Source organism: Symphodus melops (assembly GCF_947650265.1).
Source record: "Symphodus melops genome assembly, chromosome: 7".
Lineage (NCBI taxonomy): Eukaryota > Metazoa > Chordata > Actinopteri > Labriformes > Labridae > Symphodus > Symphodus melops.
Genome location: NC_136697.1, coordinates 26,448,244 through 26,474,420, shown reverse-complemented (window position 1 = coordinate 26,474,420; position 26,177 = coordinate 26,448,244). Strand labels below are relative to the sequence as shown.

At 45.3% G+C, this 26,177-nt stretch overlaps 3 protein-coding genes and 1 long non-coding RNA gene across 4 annotated transcripts; 3 read left to right on the top strand and 1 right to left on the bottom strand.

The window, feature by feature from the left end:
- Positions 1–230: 230 nt before the first annotated feature.
- Positions 231–8,869, bottom strand: LOC306826826 (presequence protease, mitochondrial-like). Its single transcript, XM_079348371.1, has 22 exons — positions 8,685–8,869; positions 8,293–8,389; positions 7,969–8,129; positions 7,700–7,826; positions 7,518–7,606; positions 7,177–7,305; positions 6,568–6,681; positions 6,215–6,311; positions 5,945–6,079; positions 5,629–5,767; positions 4,304–4,420; positions 4,096–4,225; positions 3,888–4,008; positions 3,494–3,736; positions 3,276–3,376; positions 3,015–3,135; positions 2,876–2,926; positions 1,906–2,018; positions 1,689–1,811; positions 717–862; positions 536–638; positions 231–454 (listed from the first exon to the last, which is right to left on the bottom strand). The coding sequence occupies exons 1-22, from the start codon at positions 8,852–8,854 to the stop codon at positions 361–363; spliced, it is 2,721 nt and encodes a 906-aa protein (XP_079204497.1). The 5' UTR covers positions 8,855–8,869; the 3' UTR covers positions 231–360.
- A 1,539-nt stretch (positions 8,870–10,408) lies between these two features.
- Positions 10,409–12,392, top strand: LOC306826802 (tripartite motif-containing protein 16-like). The gene has a single exon (XM_079348341.1). The coding sequence runs from the start codon at positions 10,424–10,426 to the stop codon at positions 12,098–12,100; it is 1,677 nt and encodes a 558-aa protein (XP_079204467.1). The 5' UTR covers positions 10,409–10,423; the 3' UTR covers positions 12,101–12,392.
- Positions 12,393–15,428: 3,036 nt separating this feature from the next.
- Positions 15,429–17,302, top strand: LOC306826805 (tripartite motif-containing protein 16-like). Its single transcript, XM_079348344.1, has one exon. The coding sequence runs from the start codon at positions 15,447–15,449 to the stop codon at positions 17,133–17,135; it is 1,689 nt and encodes a 562-aa protein (XP_079204470.1). The 5' UTR covers positions 15,429–15,446; the 3' UTR covers positions 17,136–17,302.
- Positions 17,303–17,887: 585 nt separating this feature from the next.
- Positions 17,888–19,033, top strand: LOC306826832. The gene is made up of 2 exons (XR_013779518.1): positions 17,888–18,083; positions 18,225–19,033. It is a non-coding gene; the product is annotated as an uncharacterized lncRNA (long non-coding RNA).
- The last annotated feature ends 7,144 nt before the right edge of the window (positions 19,034–26,177 follow it).

Genomic DNA, 26,177 nt, shown 5'->3' with positions numbered 1-26,177 from the left:
CACCATCATTATTAGCACGCTCTTATTTTGAAGGCTTGGATCTTCGTGGGGCGTGCACAAAAACCAGCAGACTTAGTTTGTTGAACTGGACTAAACTTCTCTGATATGAATCTTCTGAGTCGAAAAAAAAAACACCTGACTGAAGTTTAAAAGTTTTGATGACACTTTTTAAAAGAGAAACCGAGCACACACACGCACACACACACACACACACACACACACACACACACTGTGTTTTCCAACATGATCATATATTTCATTAAATATATACAGAGTGAAGATCAGCTCTCAGTCCTCTTCATATTGTGCGCTTCAGCTTGTTCAGTCCAGTCGAGTCTTAAACTCAGAAGTTAGTTTGGATTATTTGACGATCCACGATGGATCTTTTTTAATCGCCTCGTTCTCTGGACCCAAGATGGCGACGCCACACGTCATCTGACCCACGCCGAGGTATCTGCAGCGGGAGGAGGGAAGAAAACAGAGTCAACACTGGACGTGGTGAATAAACATGTGAGGAGACGTAAAGAGTTGTTACCTTTCAGCCGCGTCCACCAGACTTTGGTGAGTGACGGCAAAAAGTCTCTCTCTGTGATTCTGCTTCATTTCATCCGTGACGCCGCTGAGGAAGCGTCCCATTCCTGCAACACGAACACAGAGTGAGCAGAGCCGACGGCGGACACACGAACTGAAGACAGATAAGAGCAGTGAGGGAGGACCTTTGTCTGCGGGAGCCACAGGAGAGTCCACGGCTGAGAAGACGGACAGTTTAGCTTCATCGATGTCCTGCTGGCTGAAGTGTCCCGACTTCGCCCAGTCCACGCCTCGACGAAACGCAGACAAGGTCTGCAGCGAGTTTGGATCCCTGAGAGAAGTACGAGAAACAAAAGGTCAACACAGTCTGTCAGAGGAGAGATTATAGATGGATTCAAATCCTGCTGCGGGTTTATTAAGAGCTTCATGGTTCAGACTCCACCGCTCAGGTGGTCTGGTCCAGGTCTGCTGTCTGTCCCCAGAGTCCCAACCAAACATGGAGGAGCAGCGTTCAGCTTCTATGCTCCGTATATCTGGAACAAACGCCCAGAAAACTGCAGGTCTGCTGAAACTCTCAGCTCTTTAAAATCCAGGGAAAAAAAAATAAAAAAAAATAAATAAAATCCAGGTTAAAAAATAAATGAATAAATAAATAAAATCCAGGTAAAAAAAAAAAATAATAATAATAAAAAATACAAATAAAATCCAGGTTAAAAAAAATAAAAATAAAATAAAATCCAGGTAAAAAAAAGATAATAATAATAAAAAATAGATAAAATTCTGGTTAAAAATAAAAAAAAGACATAAAATAAAATCCAGGTTAAAAAAAAATACTATAAATAAATAAAATCCATCTTAAATAGATAAAAAATAAATAAACAAAATCCAAATAAAATCAAATAAAAAACAGATTTTTTTTAAACTATTTTTACTTGACCATATTTTAAGTTTTAAGATTTTTAAATGTTCTATTTTAATGTTTCTCTTCTTTCCTGTCATGATGCTTTCTGATGTCTTGTGTTTAAACTCGTCAATGAGCTCTTATATCAGAAACTGGCAACAAATCTCTTCCTGCAAATCAACTCAAATCAGATTAAAATCGAGGCGGACAAAGAGCGTCTTCACACTGTGACGAGCGCGGTGTCGCTGCCTCTCACCTGTACGAGTAAAAAGAGAAAAGACCTCCTCCCATCCTGGCCCCGCCCCCGTAGGCTCCTCCCTTCTCCCTGATCTCTCCGTGCAGAAACTTTGCCGTCATCATCCTCGCCAAGATGCACAAACTAGAAGAGAAAAACAAAAAAGTATTCATCACAGTGAAGATGAAGTCTAAGTCAAAACAAAGAGCAGGAAGTGATGTCACTCAGGTGAGGTTACCTGGCGTAGTCGTGGTGGCAGAAAGGTACCGTGCGAATACTCTCGCTGATGAAGTGAACGGGGAAGGGCAGCTGGAAGAAGGTCTTCATCTGACACGGCTGGAAGCTCGGCTCCTGAGAGGTCGAGGAGGAAGAGGAGGAGACATCTTTACTGTACCAAATGAGAAGCTGCAGACACACCTGCAGAGTCCTGAGAGGAGCAGGTGAGCAAATACTAAACACCAGAACACACACACACACACACACACAGGATAGTGTTGACTGCATCATGCACGTGAACGATGACGGACTGTTTGGTGTTTTTGTTAAGTTTCCTTCTTGGTTTATTTTTGCGTCGCTCTCCTCGTCTTTTCCATCATTTCATCGTCTTTAATCTGCTTTGTAATCTGATGTCAGCCGACCACGACAGGGATTTATTTAGAGCACTGCTTCAGCTTCAGGACTCACCACGCGTCTCCTCCTGACACTTCAACTTCACTTTATTTATTTTATATGAGAAATGTTTGAACACGTGAGACAGAATGAAGGAAACAGGTTTTAAAAAAAGCACCGTGCAGACTTTTTGAAAACAGCTGATGAGGAGGAGCAGGAGGAAGAGGAGAAGGAGGAGGAGGAGGAGGAGGAAGAGGAGGAAGAGGAGGAGAAGAAGCAGGAGGAGGAGAAGAAGCAGGAGGAGAAGGAGAAGAAGGAGGAAGAGGAGGAGAAGAAGGAAGAGGAGGAGAAGAAGACAGAGGAGGAGGAGGAGGAGGAGAAGAAGATGGAGGAGAAGGAGAAGGAGGAGAAGGAGGAGGAGGAGAAGAAGGAAGAGGAGGAGAAGAAGATGGAGGAGGAGAAGGAGAAGAAGACAGCGGAGGAGGAGGAGGAGAAGGAAGAGGAGGAGAAGCAGGAGGAGGAGAAGAAGCAGGAGGAGGAGGAGACTTTTTGAAAACAGCTGCAGCCAGAGATACAGAGATGATAGAAGAGAAACTTACAGAGATGAGTTTCCGACTCAGCCCCGAGTCGTCCGATTGGTCGAGAGGCCTCTTTAGAAAATAAAGAAATAAAGAGAACACATCATCTAATCTGAGCTGTGACTGGTTTCTCCCTCTGATTTGTTCGTCGACAGTTTACCTCGATGATGTCACTCCTGACCGCTCGGCGCTCCTTTCTGTTTTCAGCCACGTCCTTCATGAAGCTCTCCAGCTGAGCTGCCGTGTCCGACATTCTCTGCGGAGTCGCGTTTATGGCGCACCTGTAAGAGACCAACGTGACCGACAACCACGACGCAGTGACAGGACTTTAACACAGAGCTGTCACCATGGAGACGACGGTGGTCTCGTGGTTAGAGCACGCCCAAATCTGACCTCTGACCTCTCTCTCTCTCTCTCTCACCTCATGTTGTCGGGGTTGAGAAGGTGCTTCTTGATCCTGACGAGCGTTCGGATGACTTGGCTGAGGTCGGACATCTCAGCGACCCGCTTCATGAACTTCACCTGAAGTTCAAAGTGAGAACACGAGACGGCTGTTTCACAAAAGACGGATCAAATATGAAGCGGGAGGAAAAACTAAAACTTAAATCACCATGACAACACGGCGTGAGTCTCGGTTACCTGCTCCATCCCGCCAAACGTCTCTTGAAGGTCTCCTGCTGGAGTCAGGTGACGGCCTGCGCGCGTCATAGCGTACATGTGGCCCGAGTACGAGATCCCGTTGGCTAACTCCTGCGCTGACATCATCACCAGCACTCTCAGGCGCTCCGCCTCGTCCAAGTGAGGCCTGTTGAATATGTGGCTCCACAGCTGGAACATGTGAGGAAGGTTTCTCTCCAGGCAGGAGGAGGACAGGAGGACGCCCTGGAACAGAAGGACACCTGCGTCACCACGAGCTTCGTCTGCACGTTTCTCTCTGACAGTCCGTCAGAGTCGGATCAGGCTCGGCTCCCTCCTCACCACCACGGTCCAGAACCCGGAGCTCCTTCAGCTCCCTACAGCAGCTGGTACTGACCTGCTCGTACATGTCCAGCTGGGTGGAGTCGGGGACGACCTGGGTGGAGACGGACATTCCCCCGGTCCTCAGCTCCATCTGCTGGGACTGTTGTCTGTAGTCCAGAGCTCCACAGCCCATCCTGGTCAAACGGACAGAGACAATGATGTCACACGAGTCCAGGAGTAAAGAGGAAGGCAGAACATGGCCGATCATCAGATGAACGTACTTGGTGACGACGCTGCAGAAGAGCGGCACGTACAGCCTGAGCTCCTCCGGCAGCGTGTTCAGACTGCACATGGCTCGGAAGTACACTAAGCCGTTGGTGGGCTGCTCGCAGTACTGGACCGGCACGCCGCCTGAGGAGACATTTATTGAACACGCTCTGTGGACCTGGGTGATCAGTCCTTTAGTTTCATGTTGGAGAAACGCCGTACCTGCTGTGCTGATCTGAACACGAGTTACAGGGATGGTCGGCTCGATGTCCCACACTTTCAGCGCCGGCAAACAGGAGGCGTCCTGCGCTTTGCTCTGAGCAGCCAGCAGCTCCAGACCTTAACCGAGGAGGAGGAGGAGGAGGAGGAGGAGGAGGGGGAGGAGGAGGAGGAGGGGGAGGGGGAGGGGGAGGAGGAGGAGGAGGAGGAGGAGGGGGGGGGGAAGAGGAGGAGGAGGAGGGGGAGGAGAAGGACAAGAGTAGGAGGGGGGGAGGGGGAGGAGGAGGTGGAGGGGGAGGAGGAAGAAGAGGATGGGGAGGAGGAGGAAGAGGAGGAGACAAAGGAGGAGAAGGAGGGGAAGGAGGAGGAGACAAAGGAGGAGAAGGAGAATGAGGAGGAGAAGGAGGGGGAAGGGGGGGAGGAAGAAGAGGGGGAGGAGGAAGAAGAGGAGGAGGAGACAAAGGAGGAGAAGGAGAAGGAGGAGGAGAAGGAGGGGGAGGAGGAAGAAGAGGAGGAGAAGGAGCAGGAGACAAAGGAGGAGAAGGAGGGGGAGGAGGAGGAGAAGGAGGAGGAGGAGCAGGAGGAGAAGAAGGAAGAGGAGGAGGAGGAGGGGGGGAGGAGGAGGGGGAGGAGAAGGAAGAGGAGGAGACAAAGGAGGAGAAGGAGGGGGAGGAGGAGAAGGAGAAGAAGGAGGAGGAGAAGGAGGAGAAGGAGGAGGAGACAAAGGAGGAGAAGGAGGGGGAGGAGGAGGAGGGGGAGGAGGAGGAGGAGGAGGGGGGGAGGAGACAAAGGAGGAGAAGGAGGGGAGGAGGAGGAGGAGGAGAAAGAGTGGGGGAGGAGGAGGAGCAGTTTGATAAGTGTGGATCAGAGGAGCAGGAGGAGGAGGAGGAGCAGAGGAGACATGAGTTGATAAGTGTGGATCAGAGGAGCAGGAGGAGGAGGAGCAGAGGAGGAGGAGCAGAGGAGACATGAGTTGATAAGTGTGGATCAGAGGAGCAGGAGGAGGAGGAGGAGCAGAGGAGACATGAGTTGATAAGTGTGGATCAGAGGAGTAGCAGGAGCAGCAGGAGGAGGAGGAGCAGAGGAGACATGAGTTGATAAGTGTTGATCAGAGGAGCAGGAGGAGAAGAAGGAGGAGAAGGAGCAGCAGGAGGAGGAGGAGCAGAGGAGACATGAGTTGATAAGTGTGGATCAGAGGAGCAGCAGGAGAAGAAGGAGAAGGAGCAGCAGGAGGAGGAGGAGCAGAGGAGACATGAGTTGATAAGTGTGGATCAGAGGAGCAGAGGAGGAGGAGCAGCAGCAGGAGGAGGAGGAGCAGCACTTTGTACCTTTTTCATAGATGTCTTTCCTGTCGCTGTCTGACAGAACCTGGATCTTCCTCTGGAGCTTCTCCTTCTCAGCTTTGGCCTGTTTCTCTACGTAGCCCTCGTCTGGACTCATGGACAGGGTCAGTCTGTGAGTGTTCTCCTGTAAGGGGGAACAGAAAGGATGTGAACCCGCTGAGGTGGACCTGGAGAACAGACCCAGTATTTGGCCTTCAGGCAGCATCAGTGACAGCTTTATTCTTGGTCTGGATCCGACAGGTACAAACCATCTTCAGTCTAAAATGTCACATATTGTAAGTCCTCTCCCAGAGTGACGCACCTTGAAGTAGTGCTTGACTTTGTCCTGCAGGAAGCCCGGGTTTTCCTTCAGGGTCTGTTTGAACTTGGCCACGCTGTCGTTGATCTGCAGCAGCTGCACCGGGTCGCCGTCGTGATTCCACGACGATGCGATGTACTAAAAACAAAAACACATAAAGAAGCGAGGACAAAAAAAAAAAAAAAATCAAGCATCTTCCAAAGTGTGAAAATCAGAACATCTCCTTTCAAAGCTCCCACATGGAGGTTTGTAAACACATGTTGGTGAACTCACCGAGGCCAGAGACAGGCCGAAGTTTGTGGACTGGTGCTTCATCTGGATCTCGATCTTATGCAGGAGAGCCTCGATTCTCTCCTCCTCAAAGCCGCTCCTGTCGGTGACGAGGAGGAGTCGTCACATCTCACCATACGACTCATTATCCTTCATGTGTGAGCAGACCCTACTGCTGTTCTGCTCTTGTTGTTTTCAGAGGATTTCTCTGGACTACAAAGTCCAGAGAGTCCCATTTTTTTTAAATCTCTTTAAAAATCACATTTGTTGACGGCGTTATGAAAACAAGGTGACGCCTCGGAGAGAGCACGTTTAATCAAAGCCTTCAACACAAAGAGGAGGAGCGTGGGACTCACTCGATGATGTCGTCGATGGTTCGGCTGATGATTCCCTTCACTCTCTCGGCGTCCTCCTCGGCCATCCCCTGCAGTCCGATACTGAACGACGCCTCTTTGGTGCTGCCGTCGTATCTGCACACACACACACAACAACACAAAGCTCTACTCACACACGTCTGCAGCAGACGAGGCTCAGCAGACTGATGCTCACCCTCACATGAGTTCAACAGTTTACTCAGATGTTCAACTCTTCCTTTAATGTACTGATGAATCCTCCTGCCCTCTACAGGTTGAACCCAGCTACTGCAGGTAAATTCTTCTCTTGGCTTATCTGGTGTTGGGTGACGTTTGAGGAGCCAGCTGTCGTCATTAAAACTCTTTAAATTCATGTCAGAGGAAATAAACAGATTGAAAGAGTCGCATGGATCGACAATAATTCAAATCTACGCTGCTGGCTGTAAAATATGTTTGTTTCCAAACTCTGAAGCAATAACGTTAAAAATCCTCCAGGGGGCATCATTCCCTCATCCTGTCCTCAGGATCAAACAGACGTGGTTCTGGATCCTGGAGGTCGTGGCCTAAAGGAGGCTCTAGTTTGTCACTTTGGAGTCCTGTGTTGCTCCTCACCCTACAACCGAGGAGAAGTCACTTCCTATGTTGGGTTCGATGAGAGCCTTGTAGAAGGGCGAGTTCGGTCCAGAGATCATGAGAGACGACAGCAGGCTGAGGGTGAATCCTTCAAACGTGTCAGTGATGCTGCAGCGAGAAAAAAACAAAACAGATTTTTTTTTAGATATTTCTGAATGATTGGACAGGTCAGAAACTTTTCCGTGCTGAGGAAGACTCTCGGTTTTTGTAAAGTCAACGTGACGTGAATAAGGAGAAGGAAGAGGAGGGGGGGGCTCTTTTGTGGCGTCTTAATCTTAATGCAGAATAAAAAAAGAAATATATATATTTTTTGATCTTACTCTCCCAGCAGGTAGCTCACACACAGCGTGTTCTGCCGGGCCGGATCAGGGGCCAGAGCGTCCGGGCTGCAGGTCACATGGTCCTCTCTCTGAGAATTCACAGTGACGTCAAAATGACTAATCAACACATTTCAGAGTTTAAACAGAAGTTACAGGAGCGTGTCCGGGTTGATGACACTCACAGGGCTGCTCCAGTGCGGCTGGGGGGGGACCGCCGTGTTCGGGTCGATGCGATCAAACTTGGACAGGGCTTCCTCTTCGATCTGCTTCAGATGCTGCTCCAACGGCAGATCTCCATACGTGAAGAACCTGAAGGACACATCGAGGTTTCCTGTGTGTCTCATATTAACAGATTATTGTTGAACAGCTGCTCTCATTTCTTCATGTCCCTTCTAGGCTAACGGTGTACGTGTGTGTGTGTGTGTGTGTGTGTGTGTGTGTGTGTGTCTACCTGGCGTTGCTGGGATGGTAATGCGTGGCGTGGAACTGCTTGAGCTGTTCCCAGGTGAGGTCAGGGATGGCGAGAGGCTCTCCTCCGGACACCACAGAGTACGTGTGGTCCGGGTACAGCTTGTTCTGGAGGTGCTGGGCGTACACGCGCTCGTTGTCGGACTTTAAAAACACACACAAGCAAACGTTAAAAACTCAATTCGTCTCAAATCTGTTCATCTCATATCTGTAACTTGTCTCGGGCCTCGTGTCACCCAGCGCTTATTTTTCTGAGCGTCTTTGTTCCCAATGTTGTAAAACGGTGACTCGGAAAGTGTGGACTTACAAAAGCTCCTTTCATTTCGTTGAACACCACGCCTTTAAACACCAGGGGGGAGTTGGGATCTTTTGGGTTTTCATTCTCCAGCCTCCAGCCCTCCTGCCTGCAAGAATCCACACAAACAGAAGTGAACTAATTACAGAGAGTGGATTCTTATCACACACTGTTACAAACAAGTGATTTCTGAAGGGTCTTGGTTTGTAAGATATCCTCCGAACGCAAATGTGGACGTCGATCCACGTCGTCAGCGACGTCTTAAAAAGCACTCGTGTTGTTGTTTTAATTCCACCAGCTGGTCTCGGCTACAATTCATCGGCTTACTTTAGCGACCCAATGCTATCAAGTAAAATAAAACAAATATAAAAAACAATATGAGAGAAGTAGCGATCAGAACTCACCAGAAATCCTGCTCTCGTAAACACGGGAAGAAAGCCGCATCCAGATAGACGGAGAGAAGATTCTGGAAGTCTTTTCCATTTTGGGTTGAGAACGGATACATGGTGTAGTCGCTGGCTGTTGACGAGGGAGGCAACAAGAAAAAAATAATAATGTGACACATAAAGCTCATCGGCAAGACACAGTAACTAATCAGAGCTATTTAGTTTTTTTGTAGCAGGCTGTAAACATGTTTAATCAGGCTGTAAAAACATTATTTGTTGCATGTGTTGTGTATGTGACTTCTGGTGTTGCTGGATCCAGCCTCCAGTGGACCCTGGACGGACTGCAGGATTTTGAACTTCAACATTGGCTTCATATGTCAACACTGAGGGTCGGCTCTTGGTCAAATCATAAACTTTGTGAGAATGATAATTATGTTTACTTTAATGGCAATCACCCTGATCACTCCTGGTTTCACCTTATTGTTTTGAACACTTAATGCTAATCTCTGCTCCTTTATGTTGCTGAGCACTTTAATGGCCCAGTCTGCATCCCTGCATTGACTGTTTAATGACTGTACTCACACCTCTGGCACTACCTCAAACACCTCTGTACATGCACATGTAACTAGTTTCTAGAAGGTCAGCACTTTGTTTCTAAGGCTCTTTAACTGTTTACAGGTCTCTTTTAACCAGCACATGTTTTTCTCTCCTTCACAGGTTATGTACATTATACTATATAAGTTTAAGTCTAATGCTAATGCTAACTGCACAGGCTTAACTTGTAATTATGTTTACTCTTAGTCACATAGGGGCTGCTAAATCTTGTCTGGGGGATTATTGTACACAGAGGGGAGGGGGGACAGCGGGTGTGTATTGGAACTAATGTCTTGTGTCCTGCCTGTCTGTATACTGCTACTGGATGCCTTGAATTTTCCTCGGGATCAATAAAGTATCTATCTATCTATCTATCTATCTATCTATCTATCTATCTATCTATCTATCTATCTATCTATCTATCTATCTATCTATCTATCTATCTATCTATCTATCTATCTATCTATCTATCTATCTATCTATCTATCTATCTATCTATCTGAGGTGAAGTATGTCTAAAGACAATATCAATGATCTGCTTTGAACACTTTGTCATCACTTTGAACATCTGACAGACAAAAACAAGGAGCAAAGGTCAGCTCAATGTATTTCATGTAAATACAGTATGTGAACCAGCAGTGAGTGAAAACACATCTTCCAATGGAGATAAAGTTTAGTGGCTCTCTGACGCCTCCCTGTGGTCTCTCAGGTTTTGACAGCTTGTAATGCTGGTGCTCACAGGTCGCTCCGTTCTGACTGTAGTTGTAGAACCTGTTCAGTTATTCTCTCTGTTTTATTCACTTCTTTTTACATGATAGAAATGTGGGACTACAGTTTTTTTTACATGTTTGCTTATAGAGTTTGCTTCCATGAGACAGAGAGTGGTTATGTATTCATGTTGAGAATCGGCCCTATCAGAGGCATGAAACATGAGTCACAGCTTGTTAACCCCTCCCTCTTCTTCCTGCTCTCACACACAGCCAGCTCCACTCTGACGTGGATTTCCTCCTTCTCTCCACATCAGATCTAATGTTTGAGGATGGGTGTAACCAACATGTGCGAGAGCAGACTGTGAACAAACACATGCTGTGTAGATCAGAGGTCAAACTAGTTTGATTTCTCAGGAAGTGAAACTCAGACAGTCGTTGTTACCGAGAGGAGAAATGGCACAGAAAGGAGTTCAGCTAGACCGGGAGGCTTTCTCTTGTTCCATCTGTCTGGATCTACTGAAGGATCCGGTGACTATTCCCTGTGGACACAGTTACTGTATGAAGTGTATTAAAAACCACTGGGATACACAGGATGAGAAGAGAGTCTACAGCTGCCCTCAGTGCAGACAGGACTTCACACCGAGGCCTGTCCTGGTGAAAAACACCATGTTAGCAGTTTTAGTGGAGGAGCTGAAGAAGACTGGACTCCAAGCTGCTCCTGCTGATCTCTGCTATGCTGGACCTGAAGATGTGGCCTGTGATGTCTGCACCGGGAGGAAACTGAAAGCCTGTAAGTCCTGCCTCTTCTGTTTGATCTCATTTTGTGAGAAACATCTTCAGCCTCATTATGATTCACCTGCTTATGCAAAACACAAGTTGATGGAGCCGTCCAAGAAGCTCCAGGAGAACGTCTGCTCTCGTCATGATGAGGTGATGAAGATGTTCTGTCGCACTGATCAGCAGTCTATCTGTTATCTCTGCTCTGTGGACGAACACAAAGGTCACGACACAGTCTCAGCTGCAGCAGAAAGGAGCGAGAAGCAGAGAGAGCTCGAGGTGAGTCGACAAAACATCCAGCAGAGAATCCAGGACGGAGAGAAAGATGTGAAGCTGCTCCAACAGGAGGAGGAGGCTATCAATGGCTCTGCTGATAAAACAGTGGGGAACAGTGAGAAGATGTTCACTGAGCTGATCCGTCTCATGGAGAAAAGACGCTCTGATGTGACGCAGCAGGTCAGATCCCAGCAGCAAACTGAAGTGAGTCGAGTCAGAGAGCGTCAGGAGAAGCTGGAGCAGGAGATCACTGAGCTGAAGAGGAAAGACGCTGAACTGGAGAAGCTCTCACACACACAAGATCACAACCAGTTTCTACAGGACTACCCCTCAGTGTCAGCACTCAGTGAATCTACACACTCATCCAGCATCAAGATCCGTCCTCTGAGGTACTTTGAGGACGTGACAGCAGCTGTGTCAGAAGTCAGAGATAAACTACAGGACGTCCTGACAGACAAATGGACAAACATCTCACAGACACTGACTGAAGTGGATGTTTTACTGTCACAACCAGAACCAGAACCAGAGCCCAAGACCAGAGCTGAGTTCCTACAATATTCATGTGACATCACACTGGATCCAAACACAGCAAACACATGGCTGTTATTATCTGATGGGAACAGAAAAGTAACAGTGATGAGTAAACGTCAGTCTTATCCTAGTCACCCAGACAGATTCACTGGTTGGGATCAGGTCCTGAGTAAAGAGAGTCTGACTGGACGTTGTTACTGGGAGGTGGAGTGGAGAGGAACAGGAGTTTGTGTAGCAGTCACATACAAGAATATCATCAGAGCAGGGAGAGCAGAGGAATGCAAGTTTGGACGTAATGACAAATCTTGGGCGTTAGATTGTAACAACAACAGATGTACCTTTTATTACAACAAAGTCCAGACTCCTGTCTCAGGTCCTCGGTCTTCCAGAGTAGGAGTGTACCTGGATCACAGAGCAGGTATTCTGTCCTTCTACAACATCTCTGAAACCATGACTCTCCTCCACAGAGTCCAGACCACATTCACTCAGCCTCTACATGCTGGACTCTGGTTTTATGATTATGGAGACTCTGCTGAGTTGTGTTAACTGAAATAGACAGAAGTCATTAAGGAGACAGATGTTTAACTTGCTGTGTTTCAAATCTTCAACTTGATTTTTATTCTTGCTCGTTGCTGAGATGTGATGGTCGTCACCTGTCAATCAAACTTTATGGGCGGTACTTTGACCTCTTCTCGTCTGTTCTGTAAATGTTTGAGTGTCTTTAAGTGACGCTCCTTCCTGTGTCTGTTTAGCCGTGGACTCTTTCACTGCTCACCATGACTTTTGTTTGAAGGTGTATTTACTGGTTCATATGTAGTTGTGTTCATTGTGTGTTTAAAGGTTTAGTATTACTAACCAGGTGATCTCTGGTGTCAGTCTTTCATCAACGTTTGTGTTGAACACTGGAGAGCAGCACTGAGCACAGATCAGACTATCAGGTGACCTTTCTGAGTCAGGTGTGTAAACCTGCTGAGTGAGGAGGAGAGAGGAGAGAGGCTGAGACACTTTCAGGCTCAATTCAGTGTCAGGAAGACAGCAGAGATGCTGTTGGTAAGCATGCTGTGTTCTTTGTTAAGGCTCTGTTTAGCATGTTGGATTTCATATACTAAATTGACCCTGTTTATTTCAGAGAGTGATGCATCGTCGTCTGATTGAATCCTTGATTAACAGTGCTGCAGGCTGTGTACTTCATTGATTGATTAGTCTGCGTGAGGCAGCATTGTAGTTGAGGTTTGCTGTCAGGTTCTCTGCACATTATATTGTTTGGGGTGAAGTCAGAGGGTTAAACATTGTTTTCCTTGTTATGATTGTGTTCATTCGTCTTGGTTTATTAAAACTAGTTTATGTCTTTATGGGTATTTTAACTTGAACAATGAATGTATAAATTGGGTTTAATTCAAGTCTGGAAAATAGATTTCTTTTTTATAGTTTTTAGTGTTAATGTGGAAAAAATTTAAATTAGGTATTTAAATAATTAATATTGAACAAATGTTTAAATTGTCAACAAAAGCTAAAGAACTGAATAATTTCTACAATTCACATTGATTCAATTGTGATATTAACTTAGATTCTGATTGTTATTGTTTGGAAATAAGAAAATTAAGGATCCTAATGCATGTTTAATTATTTGAAAGGTGAGACAGACTTGATTTAGCATGTTTTATTTTCTTAAAGAATTTTCTTGATTAACATGTTTGTCTTTTTATGACTCAAAGATTTTTTTTTAGCTTACTAAGCTCCTGATGGATTGTTTCATTAATATGTGCTAATAAATGTAATGAAAAAATGATATCCATGGACATCCATCCTCTTTGTCTTTTACCTGCTCCACTTTTCAGACAATGTGTGCTCAAACAAAGCTGTTTGTAGATTTTCACTTCATGACATCACAAAGGGCAGTAGCCCCTCCCCCAGGTGGGTGACACTCCCACAGCTAGGTGTTTGTTCTGACCTCTACGTCTGCCTTCTATCAGACCAAAAACAGTGACGAAGAATACAATGTCATTCTTCTGATATGTGGAAGACACTGCATCAGAAAATCAAAGAAACAATCTCTCTGAATAATAAAATGTAAAACAATTAAAGACCTATCGTTTTAAAAAAGACTTACAGTAGAGAGTCAAACGACAGATGATGTCTTGTCCAAAGACTTTTTTTGAATCAGTAGGTTTGTTTTTGAAACAGGATCATGACTTCAATCTGAGGTGAAGTATGTCTAAAGACAATATCAATGATCTGCTTCAATCATCACTTTGAACATCTGACAGACAAAAACAAGGAGCAAAGGTCAGCTCAATGTATTTAATGTAAATACAGTATGTGAACCAGCAGTGAGTGAAAACACATCTTCCAATGGAGATAAAGTTCAGTGGCTCTCTGGCAATGCTGGACTGTTACTTAGCTGGCAGCTTGCCTGCTTAAGAAGACAAACATTTGTTTCAGTGACTCTTTAAGAAATGACTTTAACTCTGAGATCAACTCCAAGTCTGACATGTTGTTTAAGATGAATTGGGGCCACTTTTATAATAAGTAAAGATTGGAGTGCATTGGGCCGTGGAGGTGCAATAGGGGCAGAGTGATTGGTTGGACAGGGTTTTAATTTCTGAAGTTTCTGCACTTGACTTGTTCGGAGTTCTTCTTAGAATAGACTGGTATAGTAATGACATATTTCAAGCTGTCAAAATCTGAGACACCACAGGGAGGCGTCAGAGAGCCACTGAACTTTATCTCCATTGGACGATGTGTTTTCACTCACTGCTGGTTCACATACTGTATTTACATTAAATACATTGAGCTGACCTTTGCTGCTTGTTTTTGTCTGTCAGATGTTCAATGTGATGACTGAAGCAGGGTCAACATGAAACACTAAACAGACTGCTGCCCAGGAGCTCTGGAACGTCTGCTCTGAATGGTGTGACACGTTCAGAGCTGTGTGGTGTTTGGCTACCAAGAAGCTTACCTCCTTTTTTAAATTATGAGCTTTTGGTTGGATGAACTTATGAGAAAAATAATGTTTGACTGTTTTATTTAAAAGTGTTGTGTAGTAATGGATGGTGTTGAAATGACTACACTTCTTGTGCTGGTGTTGGTAGATTTAGTAAAACCTCTGAGGATAGAAATCAAGGGGGAGACATTCAAGAGCCAGTCACTGAGACAGGTGGAAAAAACTGAATGAAATATCTACTTCTGGCTTGTTTGAATGTCGGCCTTGAGAGGGATGTCGCTATCACACAACATTCAACAAGCAGCTTAGATTAGCACATGTTGACTTGATGGGAATTTCTGGTTTCATTTAATGTTTTATTTGGCCTCACCAAAACTACACAGGTTCTGCCTATAAACTCAACAGTCACGTGACGGTTCATGTGGACGCGATGTTGCTCATGTCTGATGAAGCAGCCGTAAAAACATCAGGGCTTTGTGTTGTGTATTTTGTGATAAATGACGAGCTTGTTTTTGTACCAGGCTGTAAAACACATCTTCCAATGGAGATAAAGTTCAGTGGCTCTCTGACGCCTCCCTGTGGTCTCTCAGGTTTTGACAGCTTGTAATGCTGGTGCTCACAGGTCGCTCCGTTCTGACTGTAGTTGTAGAACCTGTTCAGTTATTCTCTCTGTTTTATTCACTTCTTTTTACATGATAGAAATGTGGGACTACAGTTTTTTTACATGTTTGCTTGTAGAGTTTGCGTCCATGAGACAGAGAGTGGTTATGTATTCATGTTGAGAATCGGCCCTATCAGAGGCATGAAACATGAGTCACAGCTTGTTAACCCCTCCCTCTTCTTCCTGCTCTCAAACACAGCCAGCCACTCTGACTCTGTATTTCCTGGTTCCCTCCCCTTCAGATCTACATGTTGATACTCAGACAGTCGTTGTTACCGAGAGGAGAAATGGCACAGAAAGGAGTTCAGCTAGACCGGGAGGCTTTCTCTTGTTCCATCTGTCTGGATCTACTGAAGGATCCGGTGACTATTCCCTGTGGACACAGTTACTGTATGAAGTGTATTAAAAACCACTGGGATACACAGGATGAGAAGAGAGTCTACAGCTGCCCTCAGTGCAGACAGGACTTCACACCGAGGCCTGTCTTGGTGAAAAGCACCATGTTAGCAGTTTTAGTGGAGGAGCTGAAGAAGACTGGACTCCAAGCTGCTCCTGCTGATCTCTGCTATGCTGGACCTGAAGATGTGGCCTGTGATGTCTGCACCGGGAGGAAACTGAAAGCCTGTAAGTCCTGTCTGCAGTGTCTGGCCTCTTACTGTGAGAATCACCTCCAGCGTCATTATGAAGCAGCTCCATTAAAGAAACACAAGCTGGTGGAGCCGTCCAAGAAGCTCCAGGAGAACGTCTGCTCTCGTCATAATGAGGAAATGAAAGTTTTTTGTCGCACTGATCAGCAGTCTATCTGTTATCTCTGTTTGATGGACGAACACAAAGGTCACGACACAGTCTCAGCTGCAGCAGAAAGGAGCGAGAAGCAGAGAGAGCTCGAGGTGAGTCGACAAAACATCCAGCAGAGAATCCAGGACGGAGAGAAAGATGTGAAGCTGCTCCAACAGGAGGAGGAGGCTATCAATGGCTCTGCTGATAAAACAGTGGGGAACAGTGAGAAGATGTTCACTGAGCTGATCCGTCTCATGGAGAAAAGACGCTCTGATGTGACGCAGCAGGTCAGATCCCAGCAGCAAACTGAAGTGAGTCGAGTCAGAGAGCGTCAGGAGAAGCTGGAGCAGGAGATCACTGAGCTGAAGAGGAAAGACGCTGAATTGGAGAAGCTCTCACACACACAAGATCACAACCAGTTTCTACAGGACTACCCCTCAGTGTCAGCACTCAGTGAATCTACACACTCATCCAGCATCAAGATCCGTCCTCTGAGGTACTTTGAGGACGTGACAGCAGCTGTGTCAGAAGTCAGAGATAAACTACAGGACGTCCTGACAGACAAATGGACAAACATCTCACAGACACTGACTCAAGTGGATGTTTTACTGTCACAACCAGAACCAGAACCAGAGCCCAAGACCAGAGCTGAGTTCTTAAAATATTCATGTGACATCACACTGGATCCAAACACAGCACACACACTGCTGTTATTATCTGATGGGAACAGAAAAGTAACATTCATGAGTGAACATCAGTCTTATTCTAGTCACCCAGACAGATTCACTGATTATGAACAGGTCCTGAGTAAAGAGAGTCTGACTGGACGTTGTTACTGGGAGGTGGAGAGCAGAGAAGAAGGAGTTTGTGTAGCAGTCACATACAAGAATATCAGCAGAGCAGGGAACTCAGTTGAATGTTTTTTTGGAGGTAATGACAAATCTTGGAGGTTAGATTGTTTCGACAACAGTTATAACTTTTGGTCCAACAATGTCAGGACTCCTGTCTCTGGTCCTCGGTCCTCCAGAGTAGGAGTGTACCTGGATCACAGAGCAGGTATTCTGTCCTTCTACAACATCTCTGAAACCATGACTCTCCTCCACAGAGTCCAGACCACATTCACTAAGCCTCTACATGCTGGACTCGGGTTTTTCTGGCCTCCTGGAGACTCTGCTGAGTTGTGTAAACTGAAGTAGACAGAAGTCATCAGGGGATAATGTGTTCACATCTGTGTTTTTTTTTCATGTTTCTGCAGAAAGTTGATTTTACTTTTCACACATACTACGATACTTTAACAAAAAGAGTAAAGACACATTTCTGGACTTTTTAGATTTGAATATCATATGTGGACGTGGGACCTTCCTCTGACCTGTCTCTTTGAGCTCCCTCGTTTTCCTTGAATCCACAGCTTGAATCGTTTGTTGTGGCTCTGTGCCAACTTCTACTTTTATAGTTTTTATAGTACACCTTCAGTGTATAACTTTATGTATCCTGTGGATACTTTTTCGTGTTTTCATGGAAATAGCAGCGTAAAACTTTCTTATTCAAGGGAGAAGCTGCTCTCACTCTGGACAGCGGGACAAGCCGGCATCGTTCACCCGATACCTGAGGAGCTGAGGCGGCGGTACAGAGGCTGTAGAGCCGGCGCGAAGCTAAAGGCTAAGCTAGCGGCTAAGCGATGGAGGTACAAGCCCTCGGTTCCGGTGATAGTTATGGGGAACGTAAACTGTCTAACCAACAAGACAGACGAGCTGGCTGCTCTCGTGAGGAACAAGCGGACATTTAGAGAGTGCAGTTTAATGTGCCTCCCAGAAACCTGGCTGACTCAAAACAGCCCGGACGCTAACGTGGACCTACCGGGCTTCACTACAGTGAGAGCGGACAGAGACACGAAACGCAGCGGCTAACGGAAAGGAGGAGGACTCGTGCTGTTTATTAACAACAGATGGAGCCACCATGGACATGTTACTGTGAAGGAGGCAACGTGCAGCAAAGACATCGAGCTGCTGGCGGTAGGTCTCCGTCCTTACTACATGCCCGGGGAGTTCGAGAACTTCACCACTGATTTCATCTACCAGCTGTACACGGAGGAGGGCCGCGGCGTGTTTGACTGCAGGAAGAACATCCTGGGTCACATGCAGCAGGTCGCGCACACACACACACACACACACACACACATTTTACCTTCAAAATGTAACATATGCTTTTGTGGTTTCACATGTTTGTTTTTGTTGTTTAGACAGGATTTGTGATGTTAAACATGATTGCGATCTCTCCTGTCACAGGGAGGAGCTCCGTCTCCGTTCGACAGAAACTTTGGGATTAAAGTCGCTGCTAAAGCCATTGTTGAAAGATCCCAGACGATTCACCTCACCACACCGGTCTGAAGCAAGTGAGACTGCTCATTGTCAACAGCTGAAAGCTCGGCTGACACTTTTACCCCCTCACAGGAGAATTTCCACTCAAGCTGAGTTCAGGCTGAACTTAGCTAATCACAAAAGTCTGATTTTAACTTTTATAAACCTTTTCATAAAAAGTTGATATATGTATTACATGCATAATGTGTACTTATAACATTGTAAGGAGTGTCCTATTATTATGTGTTAGAATAGTTGGCGGTCATAAAACCGCTTGTGGAAGTGCAGGCTGTAAAACTTATTGGGGGTACTGGACTGCTCACATAGTGGGGTGTGTAGAAGTGCCCTGTTAGAGATAAGGGAGTGTCCTGCAGCTGCATGAGAAACTCACAGATAAACATATATGTCTTGTTTTTGCTACATTCTTGTTGAAGTAATCCAAAATGTAAACTGAAACTGTCATGACGTAGATGTTGAGAGTCTACCATAGTATATAGGAGGGAAGCACAAGCTTCTCTCTGGTTCGGTCTTCCTTTTTGGGACTTGACTGTTAATCTACACTTGTTCTGCACCTGTGATCAACTGACTTATATTCTCTTTTATTTAGCTCTAGTCACTCACTGGGAGAATAGCACTCTTTTGTAGGATTTGTATTATTTTGTAAGCTCTGTATTTCATCAATTGTGTTATTATAAAATAAAAGGAAACCTTCCATTGTAAGGACTTTCCAACAAAAACCCTCTTCCTTTTAGATCTTATATTTTTCTCTTGTTGGACCACGACGGACCAAAGGGATAGAGGACTAAGGTAAGAAGCTTTTTATCCCCATTGTTCCAATACCAGAGAGGAAAACATAGACTGGGGAGGGACACTCTGCTTTAAAGTGGTTAGGACCCACTGGGGTGTGAGAGACCCAAGGAGAGTCCCCTCCAGGTAACGGCTGCGAAGGAGGCCTTTCCAGTAAGTAAGTAAGTAAGTACATTTTATTTATATAGCACTTTTCGCAGGCAGAGGCCACAAAGTGCTTCACAAACAGGGTTAAAACATCACAAGCAATATACAGACATTACAAAGATCATAGCAGCCCTAAAAGAGACTAATTAAAAGCCTGGACAAATAAAAACGTTTTCAGTTGACTCTTGAAAGTGTCAACTGAATCAATTGAGCGCAAGGATGATGGAAGTTCATTCCAGAGGCTCGGAGCAACGACCTGGAACGACCGGTCACCTCTAGTGCGAAAATGAGCTCGAGGGACCTTCATCAGGTTCTGATCCATAGACCTCAGCGCTCGCATAGGGGCGTAAGGCTGGATCAGCTCACTAAGGTAAGAGGGAGCCTGACCATGTAGGGCTCTGAAGGCCAGAACCAGAATTTTAAACCTGAACCTAAAGGACACTGGCAGCCAGTGAAGGTCTTTCAGAACAGGGGATATGTGGGTCCTCCTATTTGTGCGGGTCAGAATTCTTGCTGCAGAATTTTGAACTAATTGCAGTCTAGAGAGCTCTTTCTTGTTAAGACAAGAAAACAAACTATTGCAATAGTCTAAACGTGAAGACACAAAGGCATGGATAATGAGCTCCAAATCATTCTGTGAAACCATGTTTCTAAGTTTGGAGATCTTCCTCAGTTGAAAGAAGCAGTTCCTTGACAGCTGTTTACAGTGCTGGACTAAAGACATGTCTTTGTTGGAGATAACTCCCAAGTTTCTAAGACTAGGCTTCATGGACTGGCCTAGGTCCCCCAAGAACTGCTTAATCCCTGGAATTGAGTAATCAGGGGCGAGAATCAATGTTTCTGTTTTCTCTGCATTGAGCTGCAGAGAATTTTCGCTGAGTCATTGTTTGATTTCCATCAGACAATGACGTAGGGAGCTCAGCTTCTGGATCTCGGACGGCTTAAAAGAGCAGTACAGCTGGATATTGCCAGCAAATAGGTGGAAAGAAACATCACCGAACCTTCGTATGATCTTTCCTAGAGGGATCAAATACAGCAAAAACAAGACAGGACCCAAGACAGAACCTTGAGGCACTCCACACAGCAGGTCCGCAGACTCCGACCTTATTTGGTTGGCTGCTACACTGAAGCTTCGTCCAGCTAGATAAGAAGAGAACCATTTTAGAACTGAACCCGACAGTCCAACTTGATCCCTCAGTCTTCTCAGCAGAATCTGATGGTCTACAGTGTCGAAGGCTGCGGACAGGTCCAAGAGAACCAGGACCGTGGACTTTCCAGAATCAGCAGCCATCATAATGTCGTTGGACACTTTCAGTAAGGCCGTTTCCGTGGAGTGTTGCTTACGGAAACCGGACTGAAGCGGTTCATGGATGCGGCTTTGATCCAGGAAAAGGGTCAACTGATTACAGACCACCTTCTCAAGGATCTTTGACATGAAAGGGAGCTTAGAAATAGGCCTAAAGCTATTAAGATTTGTTTGGTCTAGGCCTGCTTTTTTTAGTAATGGCTCCACTATGGCATGTTTGAATGCAGTAGGAAACAAAGACAGGTTAACCATTTTGGTCACACACGGGCCGATTTCCCCAAACACTTTTTTAAAAAGCCTACAGGGAAGGACGTCAGATGAGCAAGAGGAGGGCTTCATCTTAGACACCACTGCTGAAATATCAGCAACCGTCACAGTCCTAAACAAGGACCACAAGCTGGAGACAGGCTCAGAAACAGCAGGGGTAACACGAAGAGGGGGCGGGATGTTGTCCTTGATTATCTTTATCTTGTTTGTGAAGAATCTCAAAAAGGCATTGCTGTCAGCTTCACAAAACACGGGGGTAACTGGGGCAGCAGGACATACAAGTGAGTTTATCGTTTCAAACAACACTTTGGGGTTTTTCTTATTTAGTGCTACCAGTTGGTGGATATACTCGGATCTGGCATTTTCGACCATCACATTGTATGAGGACACAAGGTCCCTGAGGTAGAGCCTGTGCACCTCAAGGTTGGTGGATTTCCACAGGCGTTCAGTCTTTCGACATAGTCTCGTTAGACTTAGGATGTCTTCATTAGTCCACGGGCGAGCTTTTTCCCTGGTAGAGGAGTTTGTTTTAACAGGAGCCACCTGGTTCAGAAATTCTACACAGTGATTGTTAAAACAGTGAGTGAGATCATCCACATCGAGACAGTTCATGACCAAGACAGGATCAAATAAATGAGAGAAACTATCTGCAGTATTAGCAGTGATAACACGCCTCTGAGACCTGACTGTTGAAGGCTTGGGTTCAGGACAAAAGTGCAGATCAAACAGAACAAGACTATGATCACTCAAATGAACATCATTTACAGACAGGTTTAAAATGTCTAGGCCAAGCGTAAAAACTAAGTCTAAAATATGGCCTTTTTGGTGAGTGGGCTCAGAAACATGCTGCTCAAAATAAAAAGCTTCAGTCAATGTTAGAAGTTCCATTGCAGGGGAAGACGAGCTGTCATCAACATGAAGGTTAAAATCCCCAAGGATTAAAACAGAGTCCAGCTTTATAATAGAGGACAAGAAGTCACTAAAATCCTTTAAGAAGACAGCGGCAGGGCCAGGAGGACGGTAGATCAACACACAGTAAAAAGGGGATGAGGAACCCATCTTAACCATCTGTGATTCAAACGAAGAGAAATCTTGGGACTGGATCAGTTTGCATTTTTGGACCTCCCTGTGCACAATGGCCAGGCCACCACCACGGCGACAGGGGCGGGGCTTCCCGACAGCAGAGCAGCCAGAAGGACAGAGATCATTTAAATGAATGAACTCTTCCTCTCTCTGCCATGTCTCTGAAAGACACATAATATTCAGGTTTTCTCCTGTAAAAAGATCGTTTAGTGAATGAGACTTGTTCGCAATTGAACGAGCATTCAATAGGCCGACGTGGATTGACGTCTCGGAGGTAGTGTCCGTGTTGCGGAGCGGGACTGGACGAAGGCACATCCAGCGGTCACGTGAGCTCCAGCTGGTCCATGCTGGAAAAGCCGGCATAAACACGGAAGTAGGCGATGGCGATGAAAACCCCTGACCACGGCTCCAGCACTGTGAAGGGTCCAGGACACTTGTTGAAGTGCGGGCAGGTGGCAGCAAGGACACGCTGACACACACATCGAGGAGAGGAATCTGGCGCAGGAACCGAGAGCGATCCCGGCAGCCGAAGACGACGGAGCCCCCGTGCGCCGCAGCACGTCTTCGCTTTACTTGGATACCGGACCGAGAGCCTCTTTTTCTGGATCTCCTGCGGGTCTTACCCGGCGCCCGATACAGCACCAAGTAGTCAGGTGAGTCGGGATCGATTTCAAACGGAGGCGGAAGCGCCTGTTTGTACCGGTCCCAGGTATGAAACATGTCCTCCAATGACTCTTTAATACGAAATAAAGAGTCCCGATCATAGGTTAGTAAAGCCAGGACACTTCCATTTGTCATCTGGGCTGCTAAGATCACATATAGTGAAACAATAATCATCAACAATCTACACAACAGAGAGCGAGCCGTGGCACTGCCAGTCACAGGCGCCATCTTGCTCTGACTCTGCTCTAACAGCCTATGATCTGACCATAGAGGGGAATGACTTTAAAACTGTAATAACTCAATAACTTTAAAGGTATAAAAGCTGAATAAACGGTGTATTTCTTTAACTGCTCCTAATAACCAATAGTGATGTTCTAGTTCAAGGCCGCAGCGATATCTTTATGAAAGGCAGTTATTGGTCCTCCTGACGAGAGTCACACTCGGTACAGACCAAGCAATCAAAGTGAGGCAGAGTAGAGATTTCAAGGTCAAGTAGTACATAAGAGCAACAAACGAGGATATTAAACTAATTCCTAAAAACGCCAACTACTTGGCAGAGATCCCCGCACTCTCGCAACAAAATCAAGCCGACTGTTTTAAGAGGAGTCTTTGTACATTAAAGCAGCTAAAGACAATATCAATGATCTGCTTCAATCATCACATTGAACATCTGACAGACAAAAACAAGGAGCAAAGGTCAGCTCAATGTATTTAATGTAAATACAGTATGTGAACCAGCAGTGAGTGAAAACACATCTTCCAATGGAGATAAAGTTCAGTGGCTCTCTGACGCCTCCCTGTGGTCTCTCAGGTTTTGACAGCTTGTAATGCTGGTGCTCACAGGTCGCTCCGTTCTGACTGTAGTTGTAGAACCTGTTCAGTTATTCTCTGTGTTTTATTCACTTCTTTTTACATGATAGAAATGTGGGACTACAGTTTTTTTTACATGTTTGCTTATAGAGTTTGCTTCCATGAGACAGAGAGTGGTTATGTATTCATGTTGAGAATCGGCCCTATCAGAGGCATGAAACATGAGTCACAGCTTGTTAACCCCTCCCTCTTCTTCCTGCTCTCACACACAGCCAGCTCCACTCTGACGTGTATTTCCTCCTTCTCTCGTAAGAAGCTGAAGTAGAGTCAAACTCACTTTGTTCATGTGTTGATGTTTAGAGCTGAAGAGTGTCCGTCACTGAACTTTGAATCCATGTTTAGGTTTACATCAGGATGTTTAGGTTGTCTTACAAAGTGAGAAGAATAGTATTTACACTGATTATTAAAAGTTCAAACTTCATACTTTGAGGAGAATGTGAGTTTTAAAGTAGGATGGTTGTGACTAAACTAAATAAGCATGTATTAAAGTGTCCTTTTTTTCAGATTCATTCAGTCCTCACAGTCTACAAGTTAGCTGCAGAGCCTGATCATGTGGTGCATTCAGGTCCTGTGGGGATTCAGAACTGTGAAAATGAGCTCACATGTTGAATTTGTTGAAGTGCTGTTACTCTAAATGATCAAAAAGGCTTAAAGGACTGTATTAATACGATACTCATTTTAGCAGACTGAACTTTAAGGACTGTAAGGTGGAGGTTTCTATATCTGTGTTGAATGAATGAGGAGGACATTGTCAAACAGACTTGTGGATCATCTTAGATTTATTTAGCCATGGTCAAATAACATAACTATCAAAGACAATTGCTCAAACATGCTTGACCAAGACTTTACAATCACTAACATTGTTCTGACCAGGATCTCACAATCACTGGCATGCTGGACCAGGACTCTGCAGTCACTGGTCAAAGTATTCTTCTTCACAGTGTTCCTTATATTCTGATAGAAAGACAGCCCACAAATACTTGACTCTGTATAAGACATGAAGAACTCATCTCCTGGACTAAAATGTCAAACATCTATGTTAAGCCAAATCTCTCAGACAACAACAGACAGTTGGCTCCAAACCAAATATAACTCTGCTGCTACTGTAATGAGATCTATTACTTACACACGTATGTATTACAGCTCCACAAACCTAAAAGAATGACTCTCACATGGTTGACACAATTAAAAGATATATCCACAAATTTATCAAGATGAAGCGATCCATAAAAATACCTACTATCAAAGACTGAAGAAGAGCTTATTTCAGAAACAAGAAAACCGTCTCCAAACTATGTGATTCAAACAAGAGTTCATCTTCTACAATCTGAGATGAGAAGTGTTTTTAAAAGATAAAAGTTCTCTGTTGTAAACAAGTCTCTCTCCCTCTCGCTCTCTCTCTCTCTCTCTCTCACACACACACACACACACACACACACACACACACACACACACACACTGCTCCTCTTCCTGGAACCAATCAGAGCTTGTTAAACCCTCCCTCTTCTTCCTGCTCTCAAACACAGCCAGCCACTCTGACTCTGTATTTCCTGGTTCCCTCCCCTTCAGATCTACATGTTGAGACTCAGACAGTCGTTGTTACAGAGAGGAGAAATGGCACAGAAAGGAGTTCAGCTGGGCCAGGAAACCCTTTCTTGTTCTATCTGTCTGGATCTACTGAGGGATACAGTGACTGTTCCCTGTGGACACAGCTACTGCATGAACTGTATTAACAGCCACTGGGATAAAAGGGGATGAGAAGATTTAGATATGTCAACCACATGACCTGTCAGGTGACCTTGGGGGATTTGTATATGTGGAAGCGTGTCTCCTCACTTGTTCCTGTCTGATGAAGGGCGAGGGCCTGAAACGTTACATGTGGTGATCATTCCCAATAAAAGTTAAATGGAGCAGATTTTGATGTGCAGACTTAGTCTTCCTCTGTCTTTAACAGAAACTGTAACAACCAGATTTCCCCCTGGGATTAATAAAGTGTTTCTGATGCTGAGTGTTTTTCCCTCATGGACCCTGACTGGTGGATGATTCCAGAGCAGAGGGGTCTGTTATCAAACCACTTGCTGAGACTCCTCAGATATCAGGACCACGTCAGGCCTGAGGGTGGTATCAGCTATAATGTCCAGAAACCGGAGCTGTCTCCAGATGCATTGTTTCTTATACCAGTAGAACATTTTCAACTTATATAATTTAAAAATATTTAGGTTTTCTCTATGTTGGGAAGAATACCACTCTGCTGTTAGAAGCCCACTCAATGTCTGTGATTGGTCAAATGGTGCAAACTCCGCCCATTTATATGAAAGCTCTCAAGGAAACCCTCCATTTATGTATTTATCCGTTTTCTTTTTCACACCGTGTTGTGTAAATGTTTTTATAAATATCTTTTGTCTTAATAAATGAAACAGTGTCCTCGCTGAAGTCCAACTAATACAACTGTTTGTTGTTTTTGAGTCACACCCTGTCTCTTTAAAAAGCTGCTCTTTGAGGAATGCAGTCAAACCTGAACTTCACCCCATTTAAATATTTCTCTCCTCCCTCCCCCTCACAGACCTGCAGGTATGAGGATGGGTGTGAACTTTAAACTATCAATTACTGGAACTGAAAAACCTCATTCACTGCAGCAAGTCAACAAGAGCAGACGGTTGTTGTCCATCAGAGCTCTGACTGTGTTTCTATCCAGAGAAAGAGGAACTGTTTGACCATCATCATCACTGAAAGGAGAA

Bases quoted from the DNA above. Each gene is read 5' to 3' on its own strand.
- LOC306826826 (XM_079348371.1), bottom strand. From the start codon at position 8,854: ATGAGCTTTATGTGTCACATTATTATTTTTTTCTTGTTGCCTCCCTCG. The intron at 7,827-7,968 runs GTAGACACACAC...TGTGTCCTTCAG, and splicing joins TACCATCCCAGCAACGCCAG to GTTCTTCACGTATGGAGATC. The intron at 4,421-5,628 runs GTACAAAGTGCT...TCCTCGGTTAAG, and splicing joins GAAAGACATCTATGAAAAAG to GTCTGGAGCTGCTGGCTGCT.
- LOC306826802 (XM_079348341.1), top strand. From the start codon at position 10,424: ATGGCACAGAAAGGAGTTCAGCTAGACCGGGAGGCTTTCTCTTGTTCC.
- LOC306826805 (XM_079348344.1), top strand. From the start codon at position 15,447: ATGGCACAGAAAGGAGTTCAGCTAGACCGGGAGGCTTTCTCTTGTTCC.